At 50.0% G+C, this 19,367-nt stretch overlaps 1 protein-coding gene across 2 annotated transcripts; it reads left to right on the top strand.

Moving 5' to 3' along the window:
• LOC8064499 (protein tas) lies at positions 864–19,367 on the top strand. Of its 2 annotated transcripts, none has more exons than XM_002466777.2 (9): positions 864–1,148; positions 1,776–1,989; positions 2,074–2,169; positions 2,287–2,370; positions 2,709–2,869; positions 3,504–3,621; positions 3,979–4,114; positions 18,388–18,566; positions 18,700–19,367. In XM_002466777.2, exons 1-9 carry the CDS (start codon positions 871–873, stop codon positions 18,937–18,939), a joined length of 1,506 nt encoding a protein of 501 aa, XP_002466822.2. In that variant the 5' UTR covers positions 864–870; the 3' UTR covers positions 18,940–19,367. The 2 variants fall into 2 exon arrangements, with proteins under 2 accessions (XP_002466822.2, XP_021307636.1); XM_021451961.1 differs by having other exon boundaries at positions 1,017–1,148; positions 1,772–1,989.

Here is a 19,367-nt window from a genome sequence, read left to right as displayed (position 1 = left end):
GGTTGGAGTTGGCCCATCTCGGGGGCTGGACGGCGGAGAGCAGATGGCCGGGTGGCTTGCGTACCAGGGGTATTCTCGTGATGATGATTAGTTTTACGTGCCGACGAGGACGGGCGGGGTTAGTGGTAGTCAGCCCTCTCGTGATGATTGATTAATTTAGGCCGGCTTGGGTTTGCTGCTTTTGTTCCTCGCCGCTGGCCCCATGGACAGTGACGCGGGTGGATGCTTGCACAGCCGGTAAAAACGATGAAAGCCAAGGGCCAGCTATAAGGCATGACGCTCCGACATAGTACGGTCTTTTTATAATTTTTTAATTAATTATATTCTATTATTTATAATTATATAAAACTTATGATTAGTAGATAATATATTCGATAATAAATCTAAATTTAGTTTATATTTTTAATAGTTAAAATGTTGATCAAAGATTATAAAATTGACTCTCAAAATGTATGTATGACTAGACAAAATGGTACGTAGCTTAGTGGTTATGAGATGAGCTTTAGTAGTACCATAGATCCTAGGTTTAAATTACGAGCCGGTAGCCCCTGGCGCGTTATTTAGAAAAAAAAAGCGTTAAAAGAATTCCGTGGGCTTGAGTAATTTTTTTTTTAAAAGCAGGAGCAGGACTAGAGGAAGTATTATGTAACGCAGTTCAGGATGACCTCAAACTACTTCACCACTCGTGATTGCGTGCTAGATTAATACATTCATCACTGTTCAAAAGAAGAGGAAGAAAAAAAAAATCATCACAAGGTGGCCTCCGAAGTAAAAGAAACCAAAAATTTCGTTCGAGGAAATGCCCCGGTGGGTCGGGTCTGGCTGGGATCCAAATCCTTTTGAGGAGCAGAAAATTATGGGCTGGGCCTAATGAATCTTAATTGGCTTCTGATGGCCTGCCTGGTGGGACCTCAAGGGAGAAGCAGGCTGGGCCCACCAGCGAACCTTTTCGCTGCCGCCACACATCTGCGCCGTCGCGTCTTCTTCCGTTGGCCTCATCCGGCTTCGGAAAGGCACCGCCCGACCGCCGCACCTCCATCCACCTGCAGTCCTGCAGCTTCTTCAGTGCAGGCAGGGCCCTCTCCTTCTCCTCCATCCTGGAGCAGCGGAGGAGCTCGCCAACTGCGCTTCTTCTGTTCGCTGGCGAGGTATTTCTTTTTTTTTTCTCGAAAAGCTAGGCATCGTTCCAACTTCCAAGGTTTCTTGTATGGCTGCGTTTCATCACGAGTATCCCATTATTATTATTGCTTCCCCCTGATTATTGTTCCGTGTAGCAGTGCAGCAGTAGAAATGGACAAATGGTAACGGTTTGGTCCAATTGAAGGAGCTGCACAGGCAGTTGCCTGCGGCATTATAGTGGGTGGGAAATGGGAATAGGGTAGGAAATCCTCCTATGGTGCTGACTGTAATGGGTAGGTGCTGGGGTTCAACATCTGTGTTTTGTTCTATATTATCATTAATTCATTATGCCTACTGCTAATTTTGTGGTTATTCCCGAAATTTAAATAGATGGAATAATTTATTCCTGTGATGTAAGATGTTGTGGCAACGTTTCACTGGGCATTGTTATCTAGGATCCTAGTTTCTGGAGGCATGCTTAATAGGAAGTGAGCTTAGCTCAACTGGTCCGGATGGGGGTTTCCATCCTGCATCCCGACCACCCATTTTCTTCTAAATAAGAAAATCCGCGTGGTTCTTCCTAGGTTGAGTCTCGCTTTTGAGGCATACTGGATTTATGGCACGAAATTTACTTGATGCTGGGATGTGCAAGGCAGGAATTTCAGTATGCTGCAAATGACCATGCCATCGTTCGCCGTAACCTCCCCTTCATCGCATGGCGGTACCTTATCGGTGCTCCATGCTCGTCATTCTCAAAGATTGCACAAGAGACACATTCGGAGCCAAGTCCGGGCAGTGGCGCAAACACAACTGCAGTACCAGAAACTGGGAGATTCAGACCTCCTTATTAGTGAGGTCACTCTTGGAACGGTATGTATAAAACTTGAAAGCGGCTGTTCCTCTTACTGTAAAATAATGTTTTCTGCATCTCAATAGTAATTCTTTTCTTTCCAGATGACTTTTGGAGAGCAAAACACAGAGAAGGAAGCGCATGATATGCTCTCTTATTCTTTTGATAAAGGGGTCAATATCCTAGACACAGCAGAAATTGTCAGTATAGGTTACTTCCTTGCTTTTATTAACTATATCTCTTTCTCTGTATTCAAGTTAAGAGATTGATCTACTTGTTTTTTTTTTCAACTTCCATCTTTCCTTTTTGGCCTTTAGTACCCGCTTCCATTCAAAAAGGAAACTCAAGGGAGAACTGATCTTTACATTGGCAGGTGGATGCAACTGAAGCCACGAGACAAGGTAACCTGAATAGATGTTATTTTGCAAACTTACAATATGTTTGCAACTAAATCTGGCTAACAATTTTGTGGCACAGAACTCTAAACTGTTAAGGTTAACTCATTATTGCATTGCATTATGAGTAATGATTCTTACACAATATGCTTGCTTCCATCCTTGAAATTGATTCCATGGTTTAGAACCATAATTTTACTTATAACACTAGGCTGACGAATGAACACTGTCTGCCTTTCACAATGCACAATCCCTAAGTTTCCCATTATGTAATGGCGTAATGCCATGTTTAAAAGGTCTGACTGAGAGATGGGTCTTGCCTATTTTTTTCCTTTGCATTTTAGATAATTTTGGCCACCAAAGTTGCCGGCTATTCAGAGAGGTTTACATTTCTTCGGGACCATGCAGAAGTGGTGCGTGTTGATGCTTCCAATATCAAAGAAAGTGTTGAAAAGAGCCTTAAGCGCCTATCAACAGACTACATTGATTTGCTCCAGATACACTGGTCAGTGTCAGCTTGATTCATTTGTATTGCTGTACAGCTGACAAAAACCATATTTAGTTTCGCTTTGCGTTGTCAGCCTTTTACCAACATACATTCAAACATTGCTATGCCTTTTTTTTTCTTCGTACAAAATGAGTTGTGTCAATCTTTTTAAAGAAACTGGTAAATGTATGATAAGGAAAGTCAATATGCCTTCTATCATGTAAAATGATGTTTGAGGACATTGGTCCGGAGGCAGAAGGTGCCTTTTCCATTCTATTCTTCATATAAGGTTCAGCAGGTTCTAAAATTGCTGGTCAATAGAGAGAAAAAACTAATGAGCATATATTAACTGACTTCTTATCGGACTTATGTCTGTGCTCCTTGTAAAACATGGATTAGAAATTAGAACACATGGGATACCTAATCAAGTACATTTCACTATTCCAGTTCATTTTGTTTCACCCTTACCCTGTTAGTTTGAAGTAGTTTCTTTTTTTTTTACACCAGCTTTCTTTGAGTGCAGTTTCGTGAGTTCTTTTACTGCTCATGTAAAGTTGCTTGTATTGGTTGGAGTTTATATATAAATATCTATTTGTAATTGTACTGACTGAAATAAACGTCTTGGTTTCAAAGTTTTTCTTTTTGTCTCCAGGCCAGATAGGTATGTGGCACTATTTGGTGAATTTAGTTATAATCCAACCAAATGGAGGCCAAGCTTCCCTTTTGAGGAACAATTGAAGGCTTTCCAGGAGCTAATTGATGAAGGAAAGGTAAGATTTCTATGATATTCTTATACATGCAAACTACAAAGTTGTAGCAAATAAACATTTTCATGGCATGCGTAAATATGAAAAATACATGGTTACATATCTGATCTTGATGTGGACGCAGCTTACAAATTACAACCTTTGCTGCTACTATGTTTTAGAATGTTTTACATAACATGCATCTAATAACAGCTATGTAAGTAGTTTTTTAGACGAAAAGTTAGCTTATCAACATGTATATTGTGTAAGTAGAGGCGCATTGAGTAGTTCTATGTTTTTGTCTCAGTTCTGTTAGTTCATACAGAAGATAATCAAGAATATCATGTTGTTAATCATTGTTGAATGTTATCTCTAATTTAGGTTCGCTATATTGGTGTTTCCAATGAGACCTCATATGGAGTAATGGAGTTTGTACATGCTGCAAAGGCTCAAGGCCTTCCGAAGATCGTGAGCATCCAGAACTGTTATAGTCTGCTTGTGAGATGCTGCTTTGAAGGTGAAAGCATTGCTTAGGGCCTTAATTATTCAGAACAAGTGCTTAAGGCCCTGTTTGGCAGAGCTCCCATATCTAATTCTCCGGTGAATCCAGCAGGAGCTCTACCAAATAGTTTTTCAGAGAAATGATTCTTTGCTAATTCTGTGAAGAGATTCTCTGAAATGAACTGAGGTTGAGAGCTAAAAAAGGTAGTTTCTCCTGATTCTGTGAAGTGATTCTCCATCATGATTTTGAGAGTTTACGCTAAAGAATCTAAGAGAATCACTTTCAGCCACGGAATCACTTCCCTCGGAGAATCAGCTTCCATAGAGAATCAGAATCAGAGGGAGCTGTACCAAACAGGCCCTAAGTTTGTTGAGGGAGGATGATCGCTCAGTCCCGTGCCACGACGCCAAGGGGGAGGGAAACCTGTCTAGTGTTTCCCTTGCCACCGGCACCCACTGCTCCTATGGTTGATCCGTCGCTGAACCTCCTTCTTGCTGGTCACTTTTCACTTCCCACAGTCCTCCACCATCAAGTTCCATCTCCCTCACCTGGTCACCCCAACATCTTGTTTGGTCACTGTCGACGAAAGCTGGTCGGCAGTCTACCTTGGGGTATACCCTCGGTAGTTTATCGGTAGACGGTGCGCAAACTACGAACTCGATGGTGACGCAAGACACGGACAAGCTTTTTATCCAGGTTCGGCCGCCGAGTTGGCGTAATACCTACGTCCTGCGTCTGGTTGTATTGATTTGTGCTGAGAGAATATGATGTCCTAGGGGGGTCCCTTGCCCCTCCTTATATAGTCTGGAGGGCAGGGTTACAGATCTGGAAACTAATCCTAGTCGGTTACAATTGTCATGGATAATTCGATGTCAATTCCTATTCTAACCGACTAGAATCCTGCTTGATCTCCACATCTTGTTTCCTTGCGCGAAACTCCAGGTTGTCGGATCAAGCCTTGAACTCGTCTCGTAATGGACCAAGCCTCCTGGCCGAAGTCTAGCCGTAAGGGTATAGGGGTTTATACCCCCACAGCTAGTCCCCAAGCACCATGTATTGTGATGTAACACGCCGTCTTGAGCTTCTTCGATCAGTGTGGCTTGACGTCTTCAATAAGCAGGAAAGTCGCCCGAACAGTTGCAACGGTATTTTGACCAACTCAAAAGACAGTTGATCAACATTGACATCGAAGAAGCAAGTTGTTCGAAGAATGCATGGTGCTCTTAAAAAAATTTCTTTCCTGGTGAAGTGTGCCCACTTTACCTTTTTGAAAGGTATAAACATCAAAAAAGCAAGCAAATTCACCGCTAGGTGAAGTGTGCCCACTTAGTCCCCGAGCCTGGTAGTAGGTGACGTAGGCACGTGGTGCCAGGGTCAAAAGAAAATTCCCCAAAGTAGTTTTGAGACTGAGATGCATCGCTAGATGCATCGTACCGATGTAGTCCCCGAGCTTGCTGGAAGGCGAAGTATGAGCCTTGTAGCAAGGTCAAAAGTGAGTTTACCAGTCCCCGAGCATGTCATGCTCGTCTGCAATTATATGTGTGCTCCTTGGAATTATATGTTGCTATACCGTACGACCAGTCCCCGAGCGTCGAGTGTTCGGTGGTCGGTGCATGCTTTAAAGCTTTGAGCTGATAGACTGGGCGACCAGTCCCCGAGCGTCGAGTGCTCGGTGGTCGGTGCAGTCCTTGAAGTTCCGAGCTGATAGACTGGGCGACCAGTCCCCGAGCGTCGAGTGCTCGGTGGTCGGTGCAGTCCTTGAAGTTCCGAGCTGATAGACTGGGCGACCAGTCCCCGAGCGTCGAGTGCTCGGTGGTCGGTGCAGTCCCCGGATTGTTGACTCACTGGCGTATGTGTCTTCTTATTTTTGAAAAGATCTTTCCAGTTAAAGTTGACGTGACGAGGCCTCCTGACGGGGTGTCAGACGGATGCATGAAAAGCTGCGCCTGACAACTGTACAGCCGCCCTTTGCATGGTTTGAGAAAAGGAAACCATCAATTGGTACGAAAACTCCGCCGCATTAATTGTCTATAATCATTGTAAACCGAAACGCCGCGTCCGCCGCATGGCCTGCCCACTTCCCGAGAATACAGGAAGTGGGAGAGGTGGAGTTGCGGGCTATAAGAGCCTAATAGTTCCACCTGTACCGCTTACCCTGCCATTGCCTTCAAACCTTCCGCTCTCATCTCCTCCAATCTCCTGCATCTTCCTAACTCAATCCCACATTCGCACCTCTAATGGCGAAGAGCGACTCCAGGAAGAGGGCCGAACTGATGGCCAAGGAGTGGAAGAAGTCTCGCAGCACCACAAAATCTCTTGGTGACCTCGTCGATATGGGGCTTCTGCACGGCCCGGAGCTCGGCGGCTGGAGGGCACCGGAGGGGGAGAGCTACCCCGACCCTCGCGCCGGTGAGATCGTCGTATTTGAAGATTTCATTAAGAGGGGTTTTGGTGTTCCTGTTCATCCTTTTCTTCAAGGTCTTCTTTTGTATTATGAGATCGGGATTTGCAATCTGCACCCGAACTCAATTCTCCTCATTTCCACCTTTATCCACCTGTGCGAGGCCTATGTTGGCATAGAGCCGCACTTCGATCTTTTTCGGTATCTTTTCTGCTTGAGGAAGAAGGGAGCAGTTGGAGGCTCCAAGGTTGCAGGTGGAGTATACCTCAACCTTCGTGATGGAATGAAGAATCGCTACCTGCACTGCCCATGGAACACTTCCTTGACCGAATGGTACAGGAAGTGGTTCTACATCAGGGAGGAACCGGGCAGCTCCACGTTCTGCGACGTGGGATACATTCCTGAGAGGAGGACGAGCTGGACCGACCGCCCGGAGTTCGACGGTCCAGTGGCGGATCTCATGAAGCTGATCGACTGGTCGCGCCTGGACGGGCTTGGCGTGGTCGGCAACTTCATTTGCCGCCGGGTGATGCCCTGCCAGAAGAGGGTACACTCGGCGTACGAGTATGCCGGAAGCGCGGACCCGACCAGGATGCGGCCGGAGATCTTGGAGAAAGCGGAGGTACAACAGCTGTTGAACGAGCTGTTTAACTTCGCGGATGGGGGCTTCATCCGTGGCAGTGATCGGGTGCAAGCCTTCAAGTTAGGACGACCAGCACCAAAGGTATGTAGCAGATTCTGTTTTAGCATTCGTATATCGTCTGCAGTTGACTCATCTCTGTTGCTTTTGCAGATCGGCGATGTCGACCGGTGCACAGTGTATGTATCACTGGCACCGGGGATGGAAAATCCTGCGGGAGAGGTCCCGCCAGAGGAGGACGCTGCTCGGTGTACTCATTACACCAGCAGTGAGGAAGACCAAGCCCGCCCCGTCCCGACCTCCGAGGAGAGGGTAGCGGGGAAAAGGCCATTGCCGGCAGATCCCTTGCCGACACCGGAGCTGCCGGCAGATCTACCGGCGGAGAGCAGCCAAGCACCGAAGCGTCGTCGGCTCGTGCGGATCGTCGACGACGACGACGACGAGGAGGCTGCGCCGTCGTTGGTCCGACGGCCTCGGAGCCGCCCAGACAATGCGCCGGTCGCCACTGATCGAGTGGCCAGCGGCGCCGCTGCCCCGCAAGCTGTCGAGATGGGGGCACAGGTGCCGACCGGCCGGGCGAGGAGGAGGTTCACCGCGACCCACCGTCGGTCAGACCTGTAAGTGTTCGACTTACGTATTTTGGACTCCTCTTTGACTTTTTTTTTGTTTGAAATTTAACTTTTGTTCCTGTAGTGCGGCATCGGATGTCGACCCCGGCCAAACTGCCAGCCAGGGAACGGGCGAGCCTGCCCGCGGTTCTGGGGATGCGGCCCCCCAGACCATAGAGCAGCCAACAGCTGCAGTCGCGCCTGGGAGCACCGAGGGGCTCTCGAGCGCGGCACCGACTACGACAAGCAGCCCGACCAGGGCTGGAGAGGCTCCCCCAATTGACTCCTCAGAGAAGGGAAGATCTCCGACCGCTCCTCCTGCCGGGGGGAGTGAAGTCCCCACGCCGCCCCGAGCAGGAGCCTCTTCGGCTGCGGGCTCCCCAGGTCTGGTCCAAGGGCCAGTAATACCTGGGACCACCACCGGGGGTGACGCAGCACAGGAGGAGGAAACCCGGGCGGCCTCCGATGATGAGGTGGAAGAGATTGAGGGTCGTCCCCGTGATGGCCGCCAACACGTGTATGTGTGGCGCCAGCGCGGGGATCACTTTATCGGGCATGAGGAGCTCGCCGAGACCGAAGAGGCCGCCAGGGTGGAGCGTGCGGCCAAGCGCCTCGTCGACGAAGTCAAGGTAAGCGGCTTTTTATACTGCTGTACATTCTATGCCTTGTCTTGCATGGTCGTTATATGCTTGCTTTGTAGGGCGCAATGAAAACGGCGAAGTACCGGAAACGGTGCTTTGACCAGATAGAAGGCGTCATGGCCGAGAACAAGGCCCTTGCCGCGGAGGTAGACCGGTTGCGGTCGGAGGTCGGGGAGAAGGTGGCCGAGATGAGTGCCGAAAAGGAGCGTCGTCTCGACCTCACTCGTCGTTTGGCCGATCAGTACCGGCTGCAAGAAGGTTAGTCACACGCTCCGAGCAGCTTTGCGTACTTGTATAGTTTGCTTTGCTGACCAGTTTATGATTCACGCAGACTTGGAGGAGGAGGTGGCGCGCCTCCGACAAGAGAAGGAGCAGCTCAGCCAACAGCTCGCCGGTGCGCTGGAGTCCGGGCGGCGAGCAGGAGAGGAATTGGGTCGAAAAGACCGAGAGCTATCTGGTAATGGGCGCCGCCTTGTTGGTTGCTGCCTGCCCCTTTGTTTGTTTGGTATGCCGAAAATAACGCTTCGTTTCGTTTGCAGTGCTCAAGGTGAACGCCAAAAAGCACCTGGATGATCTGATCAAGGACCGGGACTCCTGGAAGGTCAACTGTTGCAGGATCTGGAAAGGAGTGTCCCCGGTCCTAGACCTGATCAGTCCCGAGCTCCCGGAGAGCCAGCCCCGCGCGCCGCAGTTGACCCCGGTCGAGAAGGCGCAACGGGCGTGGGACTGGCTCCAGCAGTTTGTGAAGGACGCCGGGGAGTTTGCCGGCGCGCACGTCCTCAGCATGGTGCGCGCCCACTACCCCCTGGTCGACTTGAGCAGGCTGGAGAAGGGGTACCCGAAGGAAGTCGGCCCACAGGAAGCGGACGAGCTTCGGGGTGGTCTGCTGGACTTGTCGTCGACAGTGATCGGCGACATCAATCTGTGTGGAACGGCCACTCCTCCAAACCAGCCGAGTTCAGATAGGTCGGCCAGGGAGTTGTCGGGCGCGTCCGTTGCGGGAGATGGGCGGTCGACGCCTGCGGTCTCGACCAGCCAGGCGCCGGTGGCCCCGACCCCTTCGTCCGGGCAGCAGGGCCAGGCGGGTGATCAGCCCGAGCAGCTAGGCCAATAAAGTAGTCTGTAGGAATAGACTAGTGTCTGCCCGTCAGGGTATTTATTGTAAACTTTGTATGTAAAGTTTGTAATAAAGTTTACTTTTTGTCATGACTGTTGTTTTGAGCGCTGTAAGAATATCTGAGTGACGTGTCACCGTATTTGTCTTGGTTGTCGCTAAGAGCATCCATTGCAGGAGTTTTGCCGAGTGCTGTGTGTGACAAGGTATAGGCAAAAAATAGAGAATTTCATTATCAAAAATTATAAGATACTTACAAAAGAAAGTCATTAAAACTTTATGGATAGAAACGTCGCAGTTTGTCGATGTGCCAAGAGTTAGGCACTCGTGTTCCGTCTGGGTATGCCAATCTGTAGGACGTAGGTCGTGTGACCTCGGTCACCACGAAGGGTCCTTCCCAGGGAGTGGATAGCTTGTGCATTCCCTCCTGGCTTGTTTTCCATCGAAGCACCAGATCGCCGACCACGAAGGAACGGTCCTTGACGTTCCTGTTGTAGTATCGCCTGACTGCCGCGAGATATTTTGCTGTTCGGAGACATGAAACTAAACGCTTTTCCTCCATGCAATTGATTTCGAGTTCTCTGGCGTTGTCGGCGGTCGCCTGGTCGAAGTGCTCGATTCTAGGAGATCCGAAGTGTATGTCAGACGGCAGGACCGCCTCTGCACCGTACACCATGAAGTAGGGAGACACCCCTGTGTTTCGACTGGTCTGAGTTCGGAGGCCCCAGACCACTGCCGGCAATTCTTTCATCCATCGACCGGGTGCTCTGTCGTTTTCGGTGTACAACCTTTTCTTTAGGGCGTCAACGATCATTCCGTTAGCACGTTCGACTTGACCGTTGGCACGTGGATGTGCCACTGACACATATTTTATGACTATGCCTCTGTCATCGCAGAAATCCCAAAAAGTGGTGCCAGTAAACTGAGTGCCCAGGTCGGTGATTATGCTGTTCGGGATGCCGAATCTGTGTATGATTTGATTGAGGAACTCCACAGCCTTCTCGGAGGTTGCCTTGACCAGGGGCATGTATTCAATCCACTTGGAGAACTTGTCGATTAACACGAAGACAAACTTGAAATTGCCCGGGGCTGGTTTAAATGGTCCGATCATGTCAAGCCCCCAGCAAGCAAATGGCCAAGACGACGGGATGGTTTGAATTTCATGGGCAGGTACGTGGGTCCTCTTAGCGAAAAACTGACATCCTTCGCAATGCCGAACCAGTTTTTCTGCGTCGCCGACCGCGGTTGGCCAATAAAAACCTGCTCGGAAAGCCTTTCCGACCAGCGTTCTAGATGCGGCGTGATTGCCGCAGGATCCAGCGTGTATGTCCTCCAAGAGCTTGATACCATCATCTTGGGGTATGCACTTGAGCAGTACTTCGGAGCTTGCGTTTTTTCGCATGAGTTTTCCGTCGACCAGGATGTAGTTCTTTGATCGTCGGATGAGGCGCTCGTTCTCTGTTTTGTCCTGAAAGCCTGTCCCGTCTGATATGTATTTGATGAACGGGGTACGCCAGTCACGCCCACCGGTTGTCGGAGTGGCGTCATCTATGAGCATTGCCTCGGTGGGTTGCTTGTCGACCAGGGGGGAGCTTACGCTCGGCTCATGGATGTCCTGGACGAAAATACCCCGCGGGATTTGGGCCCGAGATGAGCCTAACTTTGACAACGCATCTGCTGCTTGGTTCTTATCCCGGACCACGTGGATGTACTCTATGCCATAGAAGTTAGTTTCCCATTTGCGAATTTCTTTGCAGTAGAGATCCATCTTCTCGTGGGTTGCGTCCCACTCCTTGTTGAGCTGGTTGATGACCAAAGCGGAGTCGCCATAGACATAGAGGCGCTTGACCCCCAGTTCAACGGCTAGTCGTATGCCATGCAAGCATGCTTCGTATTCGGCGACGTTGTTTGACGCCGGAAAAAGGATCCGAAGGACGTAACGGAGTTTGTCCTTGTTGGGTGATACGAACAATATCCCAGCGCCTGCACCGTTGATGTTCAAGGACCCGTCAAAGAACATTGACCAGTGGTCTGAGACATCGGGAACGGAAGGCTCGTTGAGATCCGTCCATTCGGCAATGAAATCGACCAGGGCTTGAGACTTGACAGTGGTGCGACTCTGGAACTCCAGGGAAAATGGACATAATTCCATTGCCCATTTCACGATTCTGCCATTGGCGTCTTTATTGCGCAGGATGTCCCCGAGAGGGAAGCTGGTTGTCACCAGGACTCGATGGCCGTCGAAGTAGTGCTTCAGCTTTCTTGACGTTATCAGGATGGCGTATGTAAGCTTCTGTATTTGTGGGTACCTGGCCTTGGACTCGTTTAAGACTTCGCTTATGAAGTAAACGGGTCTCTGGACCTTGAAGACGTGACCTGGTTCATCTCGCTCGACCACTATTGCCGTGGAAACAACCCTGTCGGTTGCAGCAATGTAAAGGAGTAGGTCTTCATTGGGCTGAGGCGCTGTGAGGACAGGTGGTGAAGTGAGGAAGGTCTTAAGCTGAGTGAACGCAGCGTCGGCTTCCTCTGTCCAAGAAAATTTTTCTGACGCTTTCAATAGTTTGAAGAAAGGGAGGCCTTTTTCTCCCAGCCTTGAGATGAAACGACTGAGGGCGGCCATGCATTCGGTTAGCTTCTGAATATCCTTGACGTTCTTCGGTGGTCGCATGTCGAGTACGGCTTTGACTTTTGAAGGGTTTGGTCGTATGCCGTCGCGACTAACGACGTTGCCGAGCAGTAGACCGGAAGGAACGCCGAAAATGCATTTCTTGGGGTTGAGCTTCCACTTGTACCTATTGAGTGCCTTGAAGGTTCGGTCTAAGTTGTCGATTAGGGTGCTCGCGTCCCTTGTTTTTACGACCACGTCGTCCACGTAGGCCTCGACGAGGTCATCGCGAATCTCGTCGTGGAGGCATTGCTGGATGGCCCTTTGATAAGTGGCCCCGGCGTTTTTAAGTCCGAAAGACATGGTAGTGTAGCAGTATGCGCCGAAGGGTGTGATGAAGGATGTTTTGATCTGATCTTCTTCCTTTAGCGAGATCTGGTGATAACCAGAGTAGCAATCTAGAAAGGAGAGGAGTTCGCATCCGGCCGTTGAGTCGACCACCTCGTCGATGCGAGGAAGACCAAAAGGATCTTTAGGACAGTGTTTGTTGAGATCGGTGTAATCAACGCACATTCTCCATTCATTATTCTTTTTGCGTACAAGAACCGGATTGGCGAGCCAATCGGGGTGATACACTTCTTTTATGAATCCGGCTGCTAGAAGCCGTGTTATTTCTGTCCTAATAGCCTCCTTTTTGTCACGAGCGAACCGTCGCAGTTTTTGCTTGATTGGTCTTGCGGTCTTCGAGACATTTAAGGAGTGCTCGATCAGGTTTCGTGGGACACCGGGCATGTCTGCGGGTTTCCATGCGAAAACGCTCACGTTGTCCCTTAGAAACCTGACGAGCGCGTCTTCCTATTTTGGATCCAGGTTAGCCCCGATGAGGGCTGTCTTCTCGGGGTTGCCTTCGACCAGCTGCACTTCTTTGTACTCCTTGGATTTCGAGTTCTTTCTGGCTGTCTCCTGCTCAGGTAATCGGAGCTGGTCGGGAGGCAGCTGTGCGGCTTGGTTTGCTGTTTCCGTCATGCGGATTGAGAGGTCGATTGCCTCGGTGATCTTGAAGCTTTCTTCTTCGCAGGTGTAGGCAGTGTAGACGTTGCCTCTGACGGTTAGGACACCCTTCTCCGTGGGCATCTTAAGGACTAGGTATGAGTAGTGCGGGACTGCCATGAACTTTGTCAGCGATGGGCGGCCCAGTATGGCGTGATAGGTCCCGTCGAAATCCGCGACTACGAAGTTGATGAACTCCGTCCGGAAGTGATCGGGTGTGCCGAATTGGACAGGCAATGTTATCTGTCCGAGGGGCACCGAACTTTGACCTGGCAAAAACCCCCAGAATTGGGCGTCGTAAGGTTTTAGTTGTGCCGGTGATATCTTGAGGGCGGGCAGGCTGTTGCGGAAGAGGATGTCGATGGAGCTTCCCCCGTCCACGAGCACGCGCTCGAATCTGATGCTGTTGATGCAGGGGTCAAGAATCAGTGGGAAACGACCCGGCTCTGGGATAGCAGCCCACTGGTCCTTCCTGCTGAACGAGATCTCCCTGTGGGACCACGTGGGAAATTTCGGATCTGCGATCAGCCCGTCCGTGCTGTCTATGTTGAGGCAGGCTCTCTTTAACAGCTTTCTTTCTCGCTTGGACTCAGTGGAGACCTTGCCTCCGAAAATGGAGTGGACCACGTCAGTGGGGCTGACGTATTGGTGTCGGGGGTCCCTATCTTGGTCCTCATCCTCATCTTCGTGGTCGTGCCCGTCGCGCTTGTTATTTTTCTTGGCGGAGTCGTCTTGGGCGGCCCGCCGTGTATAGATACTTTTGAGGACGCGGCACTCTTCCATGGTATGATTGGACTTTGGGTGTAGTTGGCATGGTCCCTTCAACGTTTTGTTGTAGTCTTCTTGGTAGTCCCGTCGTCCATTGGGACGTTTGACCGTATTTACTTCGTGATCGTAGTCGCGGGGGCGTTTTCCTCTGAAGTCGTCGCGCCGCCGATCCCAACCCTCTCGGTGATCGCGGTTGTCGGAGCGGCGGTGATTTCTGCTGTCGTAGCGACCACGACCGTCATCTCGCCGGGGAGGCTGGTCGGGGCCTCTCGCATCGTCTCGGATTAGTTTTTCTGCGTCGTCGGCATCGGCGTAATTTTTAGCCGTGGCGAGGAGCTCTGCTTCCGTTGTTGGACGTTTACGCAACAGCTTGTTCCTCAGCGCTTCGTGGAATCGCAGGCCCTTGATGAAGGCTGAGATGGCCTCGTCATGAGAAATCTTCGGGATTTTGAGGCGCATATCCGAGAATCGTCGGATGTAATCGCGCAGAGGTTCGTTCCTCCTGTCCCTTATCCTTTCAAGGTCATACTTGTTTCCAGGCTGCTCGCATGTGGCGATGAAGTTGTCGATAAAAGCCTGGCGCAGCTCTTCCCAAGAGTCGAAGGAGTCCTCGGGCAAGCCGAGAAGCCACTGATGACCAGCCTGGTCGAGGACTACGGGGAAGTAGTTGGCCATGACGTGCTCATCCCCTGCCGCTGATCGGACGGCGATTTCATAGAGGGTGATCCAGTTCTCTGGATTTTCCTTGCCGTCGTATTTTTTAAGTTTTTCGAGCTTGAAATTGCGGGGCCACACGACCTGGCGGAGGTGTGAGGAGAACTGTCTTAGGCCCGGAGGACTGTGCGTTGCATCGTACTCGATGCGTCGCAGGTTTTCGTGGACTGCTCTCTCTGCGGCGCGCCTGTTGATGCGGTCCCGGGCATCTTTGGGAGGGATGTTGTGGCGGAGATCCCTGTGTTGATCTTCTTCTTGGCCGCGTGCGCGGTTCTGCTGGCGGCGGCCATCGGCGTCCCGACCACCATCGTCGCGCCGTGAGTCCCCTCGACGGTTGTCGGGGGAGCGGCTGCAGTGACGCCTGCTGGGTGGGGCCCGGCTACGATTAGTCTGGTCGGAGGCGGCTCCCGTATAGGAGACGTCCTGGACTCTCTTGAGCAGAGTGGCTGTCTGTCCCATTGCGGCGATCAGGTGTGCTCGGATGCAGGTCCGGACTCCTTGGCATTCGGGGGTATCAGGAAGCCGATCTAGGTTGGCCATGGCAACAGCCACGTTGGCGCTTGGCGTTTTGTAGACTGGCTGGTCCCCGACCATGTCAAAGGCATCGTTGAGATTATTTGGTGGCATTTGTTGTTGCTCGTCCGCACGTCGTCGGGCGCGCTCGGCGTTACGCTGTTCGCGGAGTTGCCTCTGGTCATCTGTTTCTCCATCAACGTCCGGTTCGTCGGCGCTGACATTAAACACAATGTCCCCTCGTCGGGGGGGAAATATCGGGAATCGGTCGAAACCCGGAGGGTGTGAAGGAAAATCCAGGTCGAAGTCCTCGTCTTCGGTGTTTATAACCTCGGTGGGAACGGAGCCGGTGCTTGAGTTGGTGCTGGAGACCTGGCCGTCCCGTATTTCTCGGATTGTCACCATGTTGACGTGGTGACGATTGTTCCTTGTCGGCGACCAACCCGCTTTGCTGAAAACGGATTGGGTGTGCCGTGAGTAAACAGAGGCCGAGTTGTTCAGGCCGCAAGGATAGTCTTCCTTCCTGAGCTCGACGGATCGTCCTGAGGGGGTTGAGGTTATCGTCAAAGACGTTCCCAGCCGTTCGTGTGTGGCGACACGAGTTGGCCGGCGGGATTTGGAAAAATCCGCTGGAGCAGCTTGGTCGGGCCGACGCAGAACCCCATCTATGAGTTGGGAAACTTCGAGTAGCTTGGAGTCAACGCGATCGAGTGCTCGGAGAAGGTCCGAGCAGTCGATCGCCTTTCCCTTGTAGGGTGGGATCGGTAGTCGGGTGCTTGGTGCCGTCGTGCGCGTGGTCGGAAACAGCGTGATCTCAGATTGGATCTGGGTCTCTTTCGAAACCGTGGTCGCGAAGCCGCCGCTGCACGTCGTCCACGTGATCTGGCCGACGGTGAACGTGAGGCCTTCGGGCACGGTCGCGGAAGCTGGGATCGTGACCATCTTGTTCGCCGGAAAAGTTGCACGCACACCCCCTACCTGGCGCGCCACTGTCGACGAAAGCTGGTCGGCAGTCTACCTTGGGGTATACCCTCGGTAGTAGTTTATCGGTAGACGGTGCGCAAACTACGAACTCAATGGTGACGCAAGACACGGACAAGCTTTTTATCCAGGTTCGGCCGCCGAGTTGGCGTAATACCTACGTCCTGCGTCTGGTTGTATTGATTTGTGCTGAGAGAATATGATGTCCTAGGGGGGTCCCTTGCCCCTCCTTATATAGTCTGGAGGGCAGGGTTACAGATCTGGAAACTAATCCTAGTCGGTTACAATTGCCATGGATAATTCGATGTCAATTCCTATTCTAACCGACTAGAATCCTGCTTGATCTCCACATCTTGTTTCCTTGCGCGAAACTCCAGGTTGTCGGATCAAGCCTTGAACTCGTCTCGTAATGGACCAAGCCTCCTGGCCGAAGTCTAGCCGTAAGGGTATAGGGGTTTATACCCCCACAGTCACTGCACAATTGAATTCAGCGCTGACAGTGCTCAAGAACCACTAAGGGCGAACAATTCCTCGTCACTGGTTACCAACCTGTCCATCACCATGGAAACAAGCTGCTTCTCTCCCCGATTAGTCACCACCAAAACCGGATGCTTCCCTCTCTACTGCTCATGGGACTGGCGGCAGATCTCTCCCATTGGTCGACACCTGTACCATCCGAGCAAATTAGGGTGTGCGGGGAAGTGTGGTGGCCACCTGAAGAAATGAGAAGGAGCCATCTCACTCTGACACTGCTGGCTCCCAAGAAAACTCCACCGTGGATGACTCCATGCTGCCGGTCGCCACACTCTCTACCATTGGTCGATGCTTTAATTGCTTCTTTGTCAAGCACTTTGCTGTGAATTGTAAGAATGGAACTCACTACTTCATTTGTGTGCATGGTGGTCAGAGAGCTCACCACTGCAAGCAGCTCTGTCCCTTGACTGCCAGCAAATGGGTGCTCGGTGGAAAGGCCACCTGTGTCAAAAGGTGCTCCTCCTTGCGCCACCTCTGTTAGCATGCTGCAATCACTGTGTTGACTTGATTCTCTTCCATCTTTAGTTCCATTGGATGCCACTACCATGCCTTCACCTCTGCCTATCCATGAGCTATTTGGTCATTTGAGGCGGAATTGCCATTCCACACTCTTGAGAAATGGAGTATAAGGATGTTCTATTGTAGCTTGTAGCCTTTGATAGCCATCACCACTAGCTCTTGCCAGTTTGTGACACCACTGCAGGTGTGACGAATTGTTGTCTAATTTGAGGACCCCCAACATTTATGAACTAGTCAAGAACAAGAAGGATTTATGGTCTCACCTTGAAGCCATTGATTGTTGGGAGATGAATTCAGTTATTGAGTTTTGTGTGGCAAATAGGTCAGATCTGGTGATGCTTGAAGCATCTATATGCAGTTCTGTGTCACCTTTGTTGGTAGCCAAGGGCCACAGCTGTCACACCATTTATGATGGGATCTGAATTCCTTCTCGGTTTGTGGCTGGTCGGAATTGTTTGTTTCATTCTGTTGTGTTGGTTGGAGGCTCGGAGTTGTTTGTTTCCTTGGGTAGTTCAAGGTATCTTCTAGCCTTTACTTTGGTCAGGACGTTGTTTTGGTTGTAAGGTCGTGCCTGCCGTGTAAGGTTGTTGTTCTGGTCATGTATATTCAATGTTCTTTGCTATTGTAGCCTTTCTTCTCCCAATGCAAGACCCACAGATGTCATGTGTGTTCTTCAAAAAAGAAAGAAAGAGCAAATATTGCTCCAGTCCATCCATTTCATTCCTTGGAACTCTCTTATTAATGTCCTCATTTCTGAAGCAGTATCAGAATCATGGAGAATTCCTGTTGATTTCTCATACAGTTAGAAACTCCAGTTGCCTGTTAACAAACAAATATCTGCCTATGGTCTATGGATGTTTTTTCTAGTGAATATCTTTCATGAGATTTTCTAGTTTCTTCGTTCGAGGTGTTGTTGAAAGTGAAATGAAGGTTTGTGCTAGTGGCTGACTCTCTCTTTGTAAGGGGTGTCAAAATGTATTTAATATAAACCGGACTATAAAGTGCTAACAAAAGTATGCTGCTAGCAAGGTGGTGTTTTTTTTTCTTATTATTATGAAGTATTGCTGAAAAGGGAATACAAATTTTGTGCTATTAGGTAGCAAAAATTAATCTGGTAAGTCACGTGTGCTTTATGCTCTGCTGTGCAAACTGATGAGGCCAACAACTGTCTTTTAATCACATTTTATTCCATCACAGCTGATCTTGTTGAAGTTTGCCACCCGCATAACTGCAATATTGGACTGCTTGCCAACTCCCCATTGGCTGGTGGGGTTCTCACTGGGAAGTATCTTGATGCTGACACAGGAATCTCAAAGGGGAGCAGGCTAAATATCTTCCCTGGATTCATGGCTCGCTACAATGCCCCTTTGACTCAAGTATGATATACAAATACACTACAAATAATTTGTTTGTGCATTGACTGTTGGAACTTTGAGCGTCGGTATGCATGTCAGTTTACTTTGGTTAACTTTTTTTTGAATGAATACTTTGGTTAACTTTGTATGGCAGGAAGCGACAAATGAATACATAAGGCTTGCCAAGAAGCATGGGCTAACTCCAGTCCAGCTTGCCCTGGGCTTTGTGCGTGACCGCCCATTCACCACTAGCTCCATCATTGGAGCGACCACCATGGATCACTTGAAGGAGAACATCGATGTTTTTACCAGCGCTCCACGCCCTCTACCACAAGAAGTTCTTGACGGCATTGATGATATTTTTAAGAGATACAAAGACCCAGCAATCCTCTAGCTGTTTATTCACTGTTTTGATGGAAAGAACCAGCAATCCTCAAACAATACAAAGACCCGGAAAGCATATTACAATCTATGATCATACAGTTTCATTCATGTTGACACAAAAGGAGAAGGGAGGAGGTGTTGGCGAAGGCCGGTCAGACAAGGAATTATATAGGGCCTTCTGGTTAGCCAGATATGGTCTGGCCTGCGGTATGTAAGCAGGTTGTGGTTGTTTGGTAGCTTGGAGGTTGGCCAGATATGGTCTGGTTGATTGTAGATGCACCCCTCATCAGTGGCGAAGCTAGAGCAAATTGGAGGGGGGTGCACGTAGCTTGTGGGTGCATAGGTATCTTCTGTACAGGGTGCATATATGGTGAAATTTTGGACATAATAACTGTTTTTATAAATTTTGGAGGGTGCATTTGCACCCCCTAATTATTA

Source organism: Sorghum bicolor, chromosome 1 (assembly GCF_000003195.3).
Source record: "Sorghum bicolor cultivar BTx623 chromosome 1, Sorghum_bicolor_NCBIv3, whole genome shotgun sequence".
Classification (NCBI taxonomy): Eukaryota; Viridiplantae; Streptophyta; class Magnoliopsida; order Poales; family Poaceae; genus Sorghum; species Sorghum bicolor.
Note: the sequence above shows the minus strand (reverse complement) of the source record. Positions and strands in the feature narration are given on the sequence as shown.

What these genes read in the sequence shown, in the direction of transcription:
- LOC8064499 (XM_002466777.2), top strand. Translation starts at nt 871, where the DNA reads ATGAATCTTAATTGGCTTCTGATGGCCTGCCTGGTGGGACCTCAAGGG. An exon ending in TTCTTCTGTTCGCTGGCGAG is followed by an intron (nt 1,149 to 1,775) that starts GTATTTCTTTTT and finishes TGTGCAAGGCAG; the next exon opens with GAATTTCAGTATGCTGCAAA. An exon ending in TGTGAGATGCTGCTTTGAAG is followed by an intron (nt 4,115 to 18,387) that starts GTGAAAGCATTG and finishes ATTCCATCACAG; the next exon opens with CTGATCTTGTTGAAGTTTGC.